Consider the following 17,542-nt stretch of genomic DNA (forward strand, 5'->3'; position numbering starts at 1 on the left):
CGGGAGGGGGACTAAGGCAGGCTCAAAAAGTAAGAAAAATCCAGGTCAGGGGGCTTTAGGAAAGAATAGAAAGCAGATCGCTGAGGAGCAAGCGAGGGACATCCCGTTTCTCAACAGGGGCGGTTCCAGAACAATCAGGAACCTGCTGGAGACAATTAAGACAGGCTGATTAGAACACCTGCGGCCAATCAAGAAGTTGCTAGAGTCATTTAAGGCAGGCTAATCAGAGCACCTGGGTTTTAAAAAGGAGCTCACTTCAGTTTGTGATGTGCATGTGAGGAGTTGGAAGCAAGAGGCACTGGGAACTGAGAGTGAGACTGCAGACTGTTGGGGGACTGAGGTGTACAAGCATTATCAGACACCAGGAGGAAGGTCCTATGGTGAGATTAAAGAAGGTGTTGGGAGGAGGCCATGGGGAAGTAGCCCAGGGAGTTGTAGCTGTCGCATAGCTGTTCTAGGAGGCACTCTAGACACCTGCATTCCACAGGGCCCTGGGCTGGAACCCAGAGTAGAGGGCAGGCCCGGGTTCCCCCCAAATCCTCCCAACTCCTGGTCAGATACAGGAGGAGTCGACCTGGACTGTGAATTCAGAAAAATGGCCAAGCTGAGGGCTGCTGTGAAGCTCCAGGGTGAGCAAATCCGCCAATAAGCGCAAGACTCACTAAGGTAGAGCTGGAACTTTGTCACTATATATAATGTAATCTAGGGTGAAATGGTTGTTCTGGGGATCAGTGGGGAACTGGGATAATAGCAATGCAGGATGGAATTGCTGGAACACCTGAAGAAGGGTGGTTGAAGGAAGTATTATGGTTAAGGATAAGCATTTGTCACAGAGTCCATGACTTTCAGAGACCTCCATGACATTTTACCCTGTAGCTTCAGTTCTGGAGAGGCAAGGGCCTGGAGCTGTCTGCTGCTGCTGCAGCAGATGCTGTAGCCTCCTCTTCTCCCCCCACCAGAGGGGGGTTTAGGCTGTCATCCCCCCTTCCCCCCTTATTTTTAGTAAAGGCTATTGTGGCATTTTATAAATTTGTATCCACTTCCCCCCAAGTTGAGCTTACATTTAGGGTAAATTTGTAGTCCCAATTATTATAACTTAGTGCACCTTTCCTTAGTTCACATAAACAGCCATAAAGCCTTAATTTTATTTAGGTAAAGGTGGTGATATATATTGCTTTAAATTAACTGAAGTTTGATTTTATTTGATTTACTGGCAGGGAGTATTCTGCAGGAGTATTGTGGGGTCTACCTTTTCAAGACAGTGGTTATCTTTTTGTTATATATTTGTACAGGGCCTAGCAAATGGAGCTCAGGCCTCTACTCACTACCATTATGCAAATAACTGATGATATCTTAATCCACTAAATCACATGCAGCATTCATTAACTTGTTTTTAAAAATGTTCAGTGTAATCTTTTTATTGGAGGCAAGGAGAGAAGACGTGGAATTTCATTTTTATGCAGTCCTACCTAATGGCTACACTTTATCTTTAGCTATCAGTATTGATAGTCTGGCACGAATCTGATAAATTGCCACTCCACACACAGATTAGAATTCAACCATCCTTTGCCTCTCAATCACCATATATTTTTATCAACCTGTTTTCAGAGTGCTCATTAACTATCTGTCTGTTCTCCAGCTTTGAACTGTGCTTGTCCCACACCACATCCTCAACAAGAGGGTTTTTTATTGTTGTTTTTTAGTTAAAGCCAACCTCTTTCTGTTTTAGGGGTTTATGATTATAAACATTTTCACATAAACGGACTGAAACTTCCAGAAAAAATAGAATTAAAGGCTCTATTTAAGGAAATAGTAGTCAGATGGTCAGATTACACATAAATAAAGGTCAAAGGATATATTTAACTGGAGATAAGCAGAGATGGCTAAATAGAGATGTCTAGTAAGTGAAATTATAAAATAATGTACAGTGAGGGTGAGAAATCAATTTAAATTAATCCAAGGGATTGAAAAAATACAATAATTTTCCCTGTTTATTTGCTCATACATGTTTGCTTCCTTATTTTTGTCCTGTTTGGGTACAATATTTTCCAACACTAGTTCAAGAAAGCATTCTGATGGAAGGCTATCTTCTTGGTTTGAGTTGACAAGTCTCTGAAATGGTACTCTCACTTTCAGGTTAGTTTTCTTCATCCAGTTTTCCCCTTAACTTTGATTCTACATTTTATTTTCCTCCAGAAACCTCTTTCCATGAATATTTTGCCAGGGGAATCAATGCAATTAAACATGGTTTTGTAAATTGGAACACTTTTTTTTTATTACAGAGCCTTAGTAATGTTGTCTAAAGCAGATGCATTCATGTATTTCTTCAGGTCTCCGCATTTTCTACATGGGAAAAAGAATTACACAAAATAGTATTTGACCCGCGCTACCTTCTGCTAAACTCTGAAGAACGTAAACAGGTGAGTTAAAAAGAGAATTGGTAATGCATGCTATCTGTCTAGCCAACATCTTATTGGTGACACTTACCATTGTAATTGTATGCCTCCCAAATTAAAAAATAAACAGGAGTAACCTCCCTCTCTTCCTCCCTGGATTTAAAAAGTTAACCTCAGTTAAGGATTTTTTTTTTAAAATTGTGAATGAGATTGAGTCTAGGTGCTATTCTTGTGAAAGTCCTGTCTCCTGTACTTACAAGATCAACCCACAGAACATAGCTGTGACTGTTGGCCAGGATCGTAGAGACAGATAGTTGGGCGCTCATACAGCTAGGGCCAATCCCCAAAATAGCTTTGAAAATCAGGGAGGGTTGACAATAGGATAATGTTCCAACAGTGATTTGTGTTACTTTAGCAGATGGACGGATGCACTTTGTACCAGCTAAAACTTTCTCAGGGTGTTTGGCTTTATTCATGGAGATATGTTGCAGTAGTCAGCCCTGGAGTTAATGGATGAATGGACATGTGATGGCTAGGTCTGTCTGATAGGATGACCACAGTTTTCTGGCAAGCTGTGAATGGAAGTGGATGTTTTTTGTAGCCATGGTTATTCTGGTATCTAGTACCAAAAGGACACCAGGCTCAAACTAATCAGATCATAGAATATCAGGGTTGGAAGGTACCTCAGGAGGTCATCTAGTCCAACCCCCTGACCAATCCCCAATTTTTGCCCCAGATCCCTAAATGGCCCCCTCAAGGATTGAACTCACAACCCTGGGTTTAACAGGCCAATGCTCAAACCACTGAGCTATCCCTCTGGGCAACTTCCTTCAATAATAGGAATGTTATGAACAAGGTCTGTTCTCCAAAATACTTCCATCTTATTACCTCGATCACTCTGGGTTTAGCTCTCAATCAGATGCTCATCATACAAGAGCTAGAGGAAGTTGGGAAATGATCATGTTAACTTTTGTCATACAAGAGCTATAGAACTGGGAAGTGTCCTTGTATTGCTGATTCTTCCACCCATATTATCTCCATCATTCTCCAAATGGCTTTGTATAGTTATTGAATGGGATGATGAAGAGCACTGAACTTTGTGGGGCTCTATAGGGGGGAACAGTTGCCTGTGATACAGAGTACATATGGAAAGTTCCTTAAAGAAACGCATACAATAATATCTTTTGTCCTTAATGTTAAAAATATATTAACATACCCTTTCCATGTAATCCTGTTCCAAATTTTATTTGTCTTTTATAATGTTTGATTGTGAAAATGAGTGAAACAGTTAGAATGGAAGCTTAGTAATTGAACAAGGAGATAGGATGACTTAGCAAGAAGGCTTTGTATTTCCTTCAGTGACTCAACAAGGGCACAATATAGACCTTGCTCAATCAATCAAGCTTTATTGCTTCTTTCTTTCTATCAAGTGTATGCATGATACAATAAAAAACATAATGAATACACATAATAAAAACATATCATATAGGCTTTAGCTTAAAGTATTGCTGACATGGGCCTCATTTATGGGATATATTAAATACTCAAGGAAAATGACTATGAAGAGCAAGGACTTGGCATAACTACATAGAGAAGATCAAAGTCATGCTAATGCTGGTACTGAGACAGAAAATAATTCAAGCTTAAAATCAATGTAGAAGTGGAAAATAATTAGACGCTGTGTTAAAAAGCATGGAGAAGGTGAGGAGAGAGAGAGAACGCCCTGGATTTTCTGAGCCAGCAGTCAAATGAACCAGTCTGGGAACAGTTTTTAAATGTGCATATACTAAAAACTAATCCATGCATTTTTGAGGACTGTTACATAAAATACTTCATTGTAAGTAAAGATCAATCAAAATAGAGATTTACAATTTTAGATGATTTGCTGGATAGAATATTGAACTGTGAGCCAAATGCCGTAGGTCTAACATACTTTAGTAGGTGGTGTTTGAATACTGCAATTATAGACACTTAGAAGTTGTGGCCTCAGACTGGAGGCAATTACGCTTATTTATCCATTATTCTCTTTTTATTTCAAGTGACATGAGAAGGAGGGTGGCCTTGGACAAGATTAGATGACTGACTTAATGAATCATCATATATTAGTTTCAATATGGCTAAAATTAGCAAGAGAAATTACTTCCCCTGTCATCAGACACATGGAAAATTTTTCCTTGTCTGACACTGACTCCAGGGCCTTATTTCGGGTTAAACTATCAGTGTGTTGGGGAGAAAATGCTGTAAATCGGTAAGTTTCTGGCATTAGATAGATGCATGCCCATGCAGTTATCTGAATTAATTCGTGTTGTGGAGACTCTGAGTTTGTGAAGACCACATAAAAATTAAATAAAGGAATCAGTGTCCAGGTGATGGCTTTTTATACAATAAATAATTGATGCAGCCTCCTTCGTTTGGTCTCAGATGAAGAGGAAGCTTGAAAAGTGTAGGTTAATTTTGCCCACAACCAGAAAGGGCAGGAACCCATTTTATCTGCAGGTGTCCGAAAGACCAGAGTCTCTTGACTTGATCTTTTGCTAGTATTAGGTTGATTGTGTTGTGAACTGTTTTTTTATGTTTGTGTGTAACTTCTTGGTGCTGTCTGAGGAATGGAATGATCTTTTATGGAATTCTACATGTTTGGTCTGTTTACTTATCAGTATTTCCCAAGGGGTTATCACCAGTCAGTGGAAAGAAAGCATCATACATTAGAGTATGGGGAAACCTATGGCAAGAAATAGTGATGTGTAAAGGAGATATTGTATTAGATAATGAGTGATCTATTAATTCTGATTTATTAAGATCACCAAGTGTCATTTTAGGGACTCCTTTTCTGTAACATTAACAAAGAGGTTGCTTAAAAATTCCATTATTCATTGGAATTCTCTGTTGATAGAGGAGAGATTGAACATTTCTTGTATTTTCCCCTTATATAGTCGAGATTTGGACAAGAATAATCACTGTGTAAGCAGTATGATGGGTATGCCTTCCATTGGAACCCCAAGAGGCAAACTATATAGTCTTTGACAAGCTCTCTTGCATGTTAGTACTTCTAGGAAACAATTATGATTGCTAGCCCAGCACTTTTGCAGTAGATAGAACTAAATGATAATGGCTTTGCCAATATTGAAGGTGAAAGCATAGTGGTAACACTAGCAAAGGCAACATCAACTGGTTTTATGTATTTCATTTTTTCCTATCATGCACTTATTTACCCAACTTGTAAGAACACTTAAAATCAATTAATCTTCATTTTTGGCTTGAATATCCTGGTCCCTCTTTCTTATACAGTACCACTTTTGAGTGTATACTTTACCAGATCTATTTCTTCCCTTAACTGTGCACCGTATAAGAATCCATGTTGCTACATGCCAGTTTCATTTCAGGTTCATAGAGTAGATGGAATGATTTTTTGCTTTCTTGCATGAAATGTAGATTTGTGCAGATGCATCATTCATCAGTGAATGGAAAGTCCCTAGTACCCAGACTAGGTTTGTGTACTTTTTACAGTGCAAACAAGAAATTGGCAGATAAACAGAACTTAGTGTCTTGATGAACAGCTCCTTTTGTTCCACCATTTCAGTGTTAAATAATTGTAAATATTTGTAAGCAAAACATTTAATTTCTATTTTGTGCCTACACAGCTCTTTTTAGAGCACAATTCAAATAGATCTTCAGGGATTTTTGTAAAGAATCTAGGTGCCTACATCCCACTGATTTCACATAGGCATTATTGGCTTCATATACATGTGTGCAGTGCAGCAAACTGAGCTGAAGGATCATTCAATCTTTCTTTATGTAACTTCCATGAAATTGCTATCTGAGCATCATGGACAGTTTTCTGGTCCACAGTCAGGAGTTCAAGCAGTTCAGGGAAGATGCATACTTCAAACCAAACACAATGTGAATCTTATGAATGTTTAGCTGTGAGCATGACAAGTAATCTACATCTATGACAAGAAGTTCTGATTAAGGTTGCACTTTGTGTTAGGAGGCAGACAGTAACTGCCTAAATTGGCACCTCCAACCCTTTATGCAGATAAAGCCTTGCAGTTGTGAAAGTCTCTAACCCTTTGATCAAATAGGCACACCCGATGTGTTTGTTAATAAATACTTCTATATTTGTCTCCTTTTTTAAAACAAAGATATTTGAGCAGTTTGTCAAGACCAGAATAAGAGACGAGTACAAAGAAAAGAAAAATAAATTATTGCTAGCCAAAGAAGAATTTAAAAAACTTCTGGAGGAATCCAAACTGTCACCAAGGTATGCAGCTACTTTGTGAAGCAGTTAATACTTATTGTCCCTTATTAATAAAAACAAAAAATAGAGAAGCCTGGTAACATTAGGTTATGATTGTTCTTGGCATCCAGTAGAATTTCAAAGTCAATTTTTGTAGAAAAAATATTACATTGAAAATTGAGTCCTGTGGGTGGGATAACGTCATTGGATTATCCTTCTTTTACTGTTGCACTAAACACTAAGGTTATCTTATGCTTTCTTTCTCAATAATACTTTGTAGTACCTTGTGACATTACTGGGAAGGGGAGTATACCACAAGTGTGATAAAAAAATAACAAGCATACAAGTGTCTTTAATGCAAAATCACTAACCATTTTCCATTTGTTTGGTTTTTGACAAAAAAGAAATTACATTTTCTAAAGAAGTTATCATTGATACCGTGCCTGTGTGTTTCAATGAGATTTCAAGTTGCTATTGCTTGTTTCTCCAAAGCTATTTTCAAGTAATAGGGTCAAGAACTATATATAAGAAATGAACTTCTTATGATATTGCTTTTTCATTGTAAATCATGTGAAGATAAATATTTTTTTGACTCTGGGTAAATTATTAGAAATAAAGAAGAAATTACAGTTCTCGTACTAAATATTGAAGACAATTACATGGCATGGATTTTACACTCTCAGGTTGCCCTAGTCATCTGTGACACCCAAACTGCAGTAGTAATCTCACCCTTTAAATAATCCTTGATCAGTCTTTAGTATTATCAAATAAAGAACAGGTAATTTCCAAGCTGAACATTACAAATCTGTGTACTATACAACAGCACACAGTTAGTGAACAGCCATCATTGCCAACATTCATATGGGAGTGAACAGTAACTAAAATAAAGAAGTAGGCAGCAAGCTAGCCCCAACAGTGACAAAATAAACCAATTGGAGTGTAAAGCAACCCTCCAAGTATTGCCACAATAAACACAGAGGCACACACAGCAAACCAATCTCAAATTCCAGAATTTGATCCTAAACCATCTCTAGATATAAACCCCCTTGTACTTCAGAGTTAAATTCTGGATCCAAGTGTCACAACTTCCCTTTCCCCCTATAATTCTATGTTTATAAGTTTGCAATAATGCATCTATGCAGCACTTGGATATTAAGACAAAACTCTGGATCTTATTACAACTAAACTTTTGTGACATTTAGATCTTTTATTTTGTTTAATACCAATTATCTGAAGATCGCAAAGCACTTCACAAAAGTGTATCACAATGCAAATTGTACATACGGGGAACTTGAGGCACAGAGAGGATAAATAACTTTATGCAAGGTCACACAGCAAGTTAATGGCAGAACTAGAAATAGATCCCAGTACTGTTTTTGCAGTTTGGGCCCATCTCCAGTTCACAGCACATGCTGTTAACCAGCTCCTACATATTATAATTACTTTTCTCCAATATTCTGTTATCTCTGTAGTTTTCCAGGACTTTTCAAAATAATTTGAGTGTAACTTAAAATAAACAACAACAAATCCTTGTATTCTAAGGGAAATATCAAGTTGGACATCCAGGAAAAGAATATATTAATGACCTTGGAGTGAGTCAGAATGTCAATGTTTTTTTATACAACTAATTAACTTATTTCCTGACTTTGCTATTGGCGATTTGAGGAGAAACTTACTGATACATCATATGACTTTGTTCAGCCAAATGTCTATTTATCCAGGTGCTTACCATGCTCAGCACCATAATATTTGAGTCAAATATAAGCCAGCAGCTTTGTTCTCATATGTAGCAATCACTTCTGAAAATACTTGGCCTGATCATGTAGTTCTTAGGCAAATTTCCTGTTTTTTATTAGAAGAGATCACATTACAGTTGTTTCTTTAGGTATCATATGCCATGTATTGCTGAAAAAATGTTTTTGCTATTAATTAGATGTCATAGTGTTTTCTGTTCTGATGATGAATAATCATGGAAAAGCAGAGGATAAGCCTCTCTAAAAATATCATTCAGCAACAAACAGTATTACCTAGCTAGAGTAGTGAATAAAAAGCATATTTTAACCACCATGTCCATGATTCTACAGCACCAGGGTAAAAAACAAAAATCAGTAAATGTACAGTATATGAATATGGGAATAATGATTAGTACAGACAACTCAAGCCAGTCATGGAGCAAAGCTGATTTTGACTTTGGTGTTGCCTCTTATCTCTTGACCTTGACAAATAGTTTCAGGAGGAACAATCTTGGTACTTTTTAAGAAAAGTACGATGTAAAACTAAGGACTAAATCGGATAATTTATTAAAAAGTGCAAAGCTTTAAATAATGCCTTGCTCATGTATGACTTTTTTCGGCAGAACAACATTTAAAGAGTTTGCAGAGAAACATGGCAGAGATCAGCGGTTTCGACTTGTTCAGAAGAAAAAAGACCAAGAGCATTTTTTCAACCAGTTCATTCTTATTCTTAAAAAGAGGGACAAAGAAAACAGAATAAGGCTACGGAAAATGAGATAATTCTTGAAATCTGCAATAAACACACAAAATCAATACTGTGACTGCCATAGAAAATGAAATGAAGAAATAGCATTTTTTGTCTTTTTCTGATTCAAGTTCCAAAAATTTAAAGAACCAGATATCCCTGAGAAATACCTTTTCATACTGAGGTTCAGTGAACACAAGTTAAATTTTGTTCAGATTCCTCTGCAGGAACCTGTAGGATATTAGTTCTCAGAGAATTAATGTTTCATATTGAAGCTCTCTTTTGTACAACATTCATAGTTTGATGCATTTCTAATTGCCATGATATGTCAATCCCTTAATTGTTTTAATTATGCAAATTACTTGTAATATACACAAATTATAAATTCAATGCAGATTTGTAATTAAGCAGAAAACAGATGTCATCCATTACAATCTCAAGATAATTCCCTTGAATGATGAACATATCTAAATCTATTTTTGGCAACTTACCCATTAACAAACTGTTTAGAAGTACAGTGGTATTGAGGAATTCATCACTCAGTGTTCATATGTCTATGTCTAGTTTTCTGAGTAGTAGTAGTAATAGGGTATTATTTGTAAATCATAGTGAAGAGTGTGTAAATCTTGGCAAAAGTTCCATAGAAAAACTTATAACTTTCAAATATGGCTTTGGAATTTCTTTGAATGGTGCTTTCAGGCACACAGATTACAGCAACACTTCCCCATAAAAGTTACTATAAAGAAGCTATCTTGTAAAACAATCATATTAATATTTGAGTTATTTTTATTGTATGTGAAGATTTTGCATGAGAATTTTCTCATCTTTGTATAAACAAATATTTTAACTTTTTTAATAAATATTTTAAGCCAATTTTTATTTTTAGTCTCTAGCATTAGAATTCAGACAGTATTCTCTTTGAGAGCTACTATATATATATGAGGAACATATTGCTGTTGCCCTTGATTTTTATGTAGATTTTTACTAATGTCCTCAATGCTCTCATAAATCTAGTTGACAAAATAGATCCCACAATAACAAATTATATAAAGCATCTAGTGTAAATCAGTATTGTTCCACTGATTTTTACCTAATTTTTGCCTAATTTTTACCCGCTGAGGAGTAAACTGTCCTGTGTCGTCTTTCCATATTCCATGCAGTTACTGAGCTTATTTCTGTTAAGATCTAATGTAAATACTTTAAAGTCAGTCTGGATCCTTTGCAGATTTTCTGTTTTCTACCTGAAGTTTGCAATTTCCTCCAAGTAAAATTAAGTTTTCCATAGGTATTGCTCATGTATTTCTTACAATTTAAGAAAATCCACTTCTTACATTTAAATAATGACTTTAAAGAATTCAAAATGAAGAATGGTCTTAAATTCCAGCAAGGGAGGTTTAGGTTGGGCATTAGGGAAAATTCCCTAACAGTCAGGGTTGTTAAGCAAAGAACAAATTACCAAAGGAGGTTATGGAGTCTCCATCACTGGAGGTTTTTAAGAACACCTGTCAGAAACGGTCTAGTTATTACTTAGTCCTGTCTTGAGTGCAGAGGTCTGGACTAGATGATTTATTGAGGCACCCTCCAGTCCAATACTTCTATGATTCTATGAACCATTAAAATGAAGTGTGTATTGTTTAGCACTCCAAGTGGCCAACTTTTAAACCAAAAATGTTAATGTTCTGCTGCTTCTTTGAGGAATGTATTTTTTTCCATCTTTGTTCATTTATTTTAACTTTCCTCCAATTTGATTTAAGTAATATATCTGATGCATCACATGCAACAGAGCAGCATAATAACATAGAGAGGACCTAATCTTACATTCATTGAATGTCAAAATTCCCATTTATTTCAGTGAAAGCAGGATCAGGTCCCAAAATTCATACTGGCAATGGTGTGAAACCATGTTGTTCTATTGGTATCACTATATTACATAGATGTTGAAAATTGGAGAAAAAATTGTTTTGGCTTGAACAAAATATCAAAACATTTTTGTTTTTTGAAGGTTTGTAATTTCTTTAAATGTTTGAATGAAATTCTGACATACATCTTTCTGAAAAAAGGTGAAAACATTTCCAAAAGGCAGAAATGAGCTGTCAATATTTTTAAAAAATCAACAATTTGCCAAAATACACCCAAATTTATGAATTGTTTTGTTTGAATCTGCCTCTTTTTGTGGGGAAAAAAGTGGTTCACACAACATTTTTTTATGTGCATTTTGTATTCATTAAAGTGCCAGACTGATACATCAGGATGAGGTGAGCTAGAGTTCAGAAGGACAGAGGGAATCTTTTATGTGATTCATCACTGTCATGGGGTGACGACTCACCGCTGTGGTGCCTCCTGCTGGTTGTCCAGGGAATTAGCTTTTTCAGCCAGGAGCACCCTCTGCCGGTCGGTGTCTCACCTACCGCTGGCCCTGTGCCCCTTCGGGACCCCGCTGCCCTTCTAGATTAGGGTGCCCCCCTGGCAGTACCCCCTCAGTCTGGGTCTCTCTTCCCTGGGGGAACCCCCATCCCTCCCTTGCCTCAGTGGCTACCGTCAGTCATCACGTAGCCCCCACTCCCTGGGGCAGACTGCAGTCTGTACTACTCATCATCAGCAAGGGGAGAGGGGGTCAGACCAGCTGCCTCTGTCTAGGTCTGGGCTACTCCTCTGCAGCCCTAGTACCCTTTTGTGGGCCTTTACTGCAGCCTGGGAGTCTGCTAGGCTGGAACGCCCCAGCTCCCTCTGTCCTTCCCCAGCACTTCTCTGCCCTAGATACCCACCTCTGCTTCCTAGGTAGCCAAGTCCTCCTCTCTCCATGTAGCTAGAGAGAGTACCCCACTCAGCTCCTGGCTAACAGCTCTCTTCTAGGGCCAGCTGTGGCCTGATTGGGGTATGGCCCCACCTGTGGCTATTTCCCCCAATCACCCTAGCTTTTCTCTGGCTACAGCCCTCTCTTAGGGCTGTTTTAAGCCTTTCGAGGCATGGCGGGGTGAGTACCCCGCCACAATCACAGATATGCCAACTATAATAAATGGCCAATGTGCCTAAACATGCAACTTGGAGATTTTATGACATCCCACACTCTATGAGCTTTCTTTGATGGTTATCTGGATGTCACTACCAGAATTCACTGATGTGTGTCTAGCTACGTGTAGCTCAGAGATGTGTGAAGTATCTTGCTTAGATAAGTGCAGTTCATTTACTGTAAATATATGGTGTGACTGTTGAGTGTAGACCACTAAAAGTGAATGGATCTTTCAAAAGAAGGAAGTTCTTCCAGGTTAAATGAATGGAAGATATGTTAAACTCATGAAGTCTTACTCCAGGGAGAGAAGACCACTCAATTTCCAGTGATTTGTCCTGTGTTGCTTTAAGTTTTAAATATATTTGTCTCTCTAAATCAGAAGACAGGCTAGTCACCTTTATATCTAAGTAAAATAATTTCTTGATTTTTTTATTTAATCCCTTGCATTAATACAACACCATTGTGCTAACTAGTGCATGAAACTTAGTCTGATTCTCTTAGTGTAGCAGAGTGAAGTGCAAAAAGTAAGCACCTTAAAGGGTGATATGTAAGTTCAATTTTAATAATACTTTCAACAATAATTTAAAGGCATAATTCTGCTCTGTTCTGCCATTCTAAATCTGGAGAAACTTCACTAAAATCAATGCAGTTGGTCCAGATTTAATTGATCAGAATGTGTCGTATTACAACAGAATTTAGCATATTAGATATTAGTAGTAACACATGTAATATAAGGTATTTACCTTGACAGTTCCCTTCAAGATTATACATGTTGACATACTCTTATCCAAAATCATATATTGCTACTTATTTTGTCACCTTGCCATGATGCTCCTAAACCTAATCTGAACATATTTTTTTTTAAAAAAACACAAATAAAGACATCGGCCCTCTGCTATATCTTACTCCCATAGACAAAAGTTCAAAAAACATAAAATGATTTTGGCACATGAGTCTGTCATATTTCTTTCTGTGCTTTCCTACACAAACAAACATGAAAAGATTTACCAGTGTCAGAATTCTCCTCAAGAAATGGGCAAAGCCAACATTCAACATTTCATCCCCTTTCTTCAGGAGCACAAAATGAAACAGAGCTAAGTAATGAAAATAAATTCGGAGACTACTGGAAACATCAATCGTGTGTGTCTAAATAAGACTGTAATGAAAATAAGATACAAACTGATGGACAGGGGGCTGCCATATTTATTCTCCACCTTATTCTTTTGTATGGCTTAAAACCAGTAATGTTAGATGTCCAAGTCTAGGTTGGCAATCCAATTGATTGCTTCAAGTGATGCAGAGTGGATGGCAGAGATACTGCTGGGATATGATCATTTGGGACATTGATTGATGAGGTGTTCCATAGTAAGAAGTCTATTTCTGCAGTCACAGATAGGATTGTATCCATCCCCGTTTATGAAGAAGGTAGGTGCTTCTACCATGTGAGCTGTGGATGCTGTTCAAAGTGGACCATATTTTCCATGGGAATGAAAAGCCACTGGATTCTTTGGTCTTTAATGAGGTGTTAGTTGGAGATATTGTATCCTTCCACCTTGCTTGCCATTGATCTTTGGGGGAAAAACCCAAGTCTTCAAGCTCTTATGCTACAAGTCATAAAGATTTTCTGGATTTGATTCAGAATCTTGGTGTATTATTTAGGTCTTCATATTTTGGAAGAGCATCTATTTGAAACAGTTTATTCCCCTGATTACAGATGAGTGTTCGGGCATGTTTGCTCATCTGTCTTTGAATCCTGACTTCCCTTTTGAACAGTTAGGATAGATATGCCACTGCCAACCTTGTATATATGTTCTATACATGACAGGCCATAATGCTATTTGTGTAATTTTTCAGATGTTGGGAGCATTTGCCTCCAAATCATGTGCCTCAGAACATCAGCTGAGATGTGTATACTGTAACACAAAACTCAGAACTAATCCTTTACGGTTCTGAATAGTTGTATATAGATCCGGGAGCATGGATAATGATTTTCATAGATTTTTCAGGCCAGAAAGGACCATTGCAATCAATTTTATTCATGTACCATTTTTGCCATATTTGTAATTAAACAAAACATTGATATATTTACATTTATTATTCATGCATAATATGCCAGAGAAACTCCCTTTAATAAAACTTTATAGTACAGTCTCATCTTGATTTGTGGGGTTTTTTGCATGTACAGAATCATCTTGTGGATTGAGATAATACAGAATATAGGGTATCCATTAATATATTTGAAAGGATTTATTTTTATTGTTTAGATTCATATCACTTTAATAAATATAAATACTCTATGAGCTGCAGGACCCTGAAGATCTCATAAGTGTCATTTTTCCCTTCTCTGCAAAGTTTTAAAAGTTTCACAACTTTTCTCTGATTTAGACAAATACTATAGATGCTACCATTTCCACTACAATGCTGGTTCCGGTCATTGCAGAAATGTGCCAAGTCTGACTGACTGATTTCACACCTAATCCAATTGGTTGGTGGGTCAAATGAGGAAATTTGCGCAACTGTGGATTAGCAGTGGGTGCTCATGTTAGCACTGTTGCTGATACTGACAGCTTTTGGTATTACTGTGTGGGGTAGACTGGCCCCCAAGCAGTGAACTTTGAGAATATTCCCTATGGCAAATCCAGCAGTTTCTTAGGCAAAGAGGGTGCTGACATTTGAGTTTCTAGCCAGTGAACTCATGCTCGTGCAATGTCTTCAGACAAGCGTGACTGTAGCAGGGCCCAAGAATCTGTCCACAGTGACAATTTCATGGAAAATTTTGGAAATCACAGGAACCATGGCAGCTAAAGCCTGACCTTTACACATTACCAGCACACAGTGGCTGCCAGGGAAGGGTGGATTCAGAGGTTCAGCAGGACTCAGATATGGAAAAGTTTCCTCTTATAATTTCAACTCAGTTGCAGAGTATCTGGCGTGGTTTTCAGAAGGATAATGCTGTGGGGAGGAACAGATTTCACAGTTCCTTAGATTGCCTTTGGAAGATACATGCACATATAGTTCAACAGTGTTGATGCAACTGCCCCTGTTTCAAGCCTTTTGGGAGAGGGTTCAGTTCCACAATGTTGACAGATTTCCCATTTCTTTTAGGAATCCTTTATATCTGGTTTGGAGGTACAGCTACTGACCTTACCCTTTTTTCAGCTGGATAATCAAGGAGTGAGTTATAGATTATCTGTTGCTGAGATATTGGCTCAGACTTTACCCAAGAATCACTATCAGAAAGTAGCCGTCTAGCCAGATTGCTCAAAATATTTGGCTACTAATTTATGTGCTTCATCATGCAATTCTCCATGTATCTCAGGTGTCATGGCACTTGGCCTGTAAGCATGTGTCTACACTGCAATAAAACACCCGTGGCTGGCACAGGTCTTCTGATTCAGGTTTGTGAGGCTTGGCCTATGGGGCTATAAAATCCCAGTGTAGAAGTGCAGGCTTAGGCTGGAGCTCAGGATCTGGGACCCACCCTCCTCACAGAGTCACAGAGCCCAGGCTCCAGCCCAAGCCTGAACATCTACATTGCAATTTTATAGCCCTGCAGCTTGAGCTCTGCGAGCCTGAGTCAGCTGACATGGGTCATAGGCATATATTACACTTGCATTTTAGGTTTCAGAGTAGCAGCCGTGTTAGTCTGTATCCGCAAAAAGAAAAGGAGGACTTGTGGCACCTTAGAGACTAACCAATTTATTAGAGCATAAGCTTTCGTGAGCAACAGCTCACTTCATCGGATGCAGGTGTTAATACGAGTAGTACACTGGTCACAGTTAGTGGCAAAGATTTCACTGGCTTCAAAGAATGAGGTTCTTGATATAGATACTTCATGTGGAGCTGCCAATCCCAGGGTGCATTCCCATGTTCTAGAAAACTGAAACGAGAAGAAATTTGAACTGTATTAGAATGTACAAAACCTCAGCGATTTGAAAGGAGATTTTGTGGATTGATTTTCTTTTTCAGCATGAAAGACAAGACAACACTGGTGGACACGAGAGAAAAGAAAGAACAGGAAAAGTTGAAAGTTCCTAGTGCTTCAAAAGATTGGGTAGCAGCCCAGTAGCATCCTACCTTTGCAGGAAAACCAGAGCTGAAGAAAAATGACTAAGTTGGGCCCTCCACAAGGCTTTCACTTTGCTAAATCCCCCACATATGCTGAGAGGAAGGAGTGTTTCCTTCTAATCCAAACCACACAGAAGCTTAACACAGGGAGCTCAGGCCAGATGATGCAACAGGGAGTGAAACTAAAAATATTTATTGATCATTTACTGAGAAAAGGGATAAGGCTGAACATTGGCATCATCCTTCAAGTATGATGTGATGAAGCAGAGGAAACTGACAGTCAGCACAGCAAGGGTTAAAAAAAGCTTTTGAGCCCAGCTAGTCTTGCCTCGCAGGTAATGCCAGGCAGACATGCCAAACCCACGAAAAAACCCTGCAGAAATTGGGCTTGTTTTTGGCTTAATTGGCTTGTGAGTTGCTTGTTGGCTAGTTTTTGGCTTGTTGTTTGTTGCTTCTTTTTTTCTGATCAGCTTCCGGCAAAGGGGGCTGCAAGGGGCGGGGCAAGCAGGAGTAAGGGGGGGAGTGAGCCAGGGGTGCACAGCAGGCCCACCACAGTCTCAGACTGCACCCCGGGGGGGGGGAATCTAGTCACATAGAGTATAAGGGTTCTTAGGGATTGGCTTATTTTGGCTTTGTTTTGAAATGGGATTAGCTTGATTTTTGACTTATTGTGAAATCAGGGTGCTTACTTACTGCGTGAAAGTTGGTAACTGTGATGCCTGTCCTGGAAGGGGGGAAAAAGAAAGAGAGCCTGACTCAGTTTGGGGCTGACTGCCGAAGAGACAGGAGCTAGCTGCCTCCCTACCTGAGAGGAAGGAGCACTAGCCTGCCAGGCAAGGCAGCCAGCAAGGAGTAAACACTGTGTCCCCAGCCCACGGAGGCTGTGGAGGAGACCTAGGAGCATCTAGCACCTGAGGTACCTGAGTGAGTGCACCTCAGAGACAGAGGCTCAGCCTCACTAACTTGTGGGTGCCATGGCTGAAGGAGCCTGGGACTATGGCAAGGTGCCGCCCAAGAGAGGACCCTATGGAAAGCAAGCTGCCCAGAAAATTGGAGCAGAGGGGACATGACCCAAACTTAACAGACTGGTAAGAAGTATTCCAGGGCAGTGGATTTTGAATCCTTGTTGGGAGGGGCCTCCCCTGTTCTGGGGTTGATGTACACAGAGAAGAGGGAACTCCCTACCCTCTGGTCTTAAAGACTCAGGCTCCACAACCAAGCAGGTGGCTGAGAGCCATGCACTCTAACCACTAGGCTGCCTAGCCCTCTAATCCACTTGTTACATGTGATGAGCATTCCATTCCAGAAAGGAATATAATACATAAATAATTAACAATATATGTGCATGTTTCT

The 17,542-nt window shown here is 38.8% G+C and overlaps 1 protein-coding gene across 1 annotated transcript in view; it reads left to right on the plus strand.

Annotated features, from left to right (window-relative positions):
* Nucleotides 1-14,272, plus strand: part of TCERG1L (transcription elongation regulator 1 like) — a 327,912-nt gene extending 313,640 nt beyond the window's left edge. The window contains 3 exon segments of the mRNA XM_073354780.1: nt 2,331-2,420; nt 6,539-6,657; nt 8,990-14,272. Coding sequence (XP_073210881.1) covers nt 2,331-2,420; nt 6,539-6,657; nt 8,990-9,146 — 366 coding nt within the window. The 3' untranslated portion in view covers nt 9,147-14,272.
* Nucleotides 14,273-17,542: the final 3,270 nt, after the last annotated feature.

The sequence above is a fragment of the Lepidochelys kempii genome, chromosome 7 (genome assembly GCF_965140285.1).
Source record: "Lepidochelys kempii isolate rLepKem1 chromosome 7, rLepKem1.hap1, whole genome shotgun sequence".
Taxonomy (NCBI): domain Eukaryota; kingdom Metazoa; phylum Chordata; order Testudines; family Cheloniidae; genus Lepidochelys; species Lepidochelys kempii.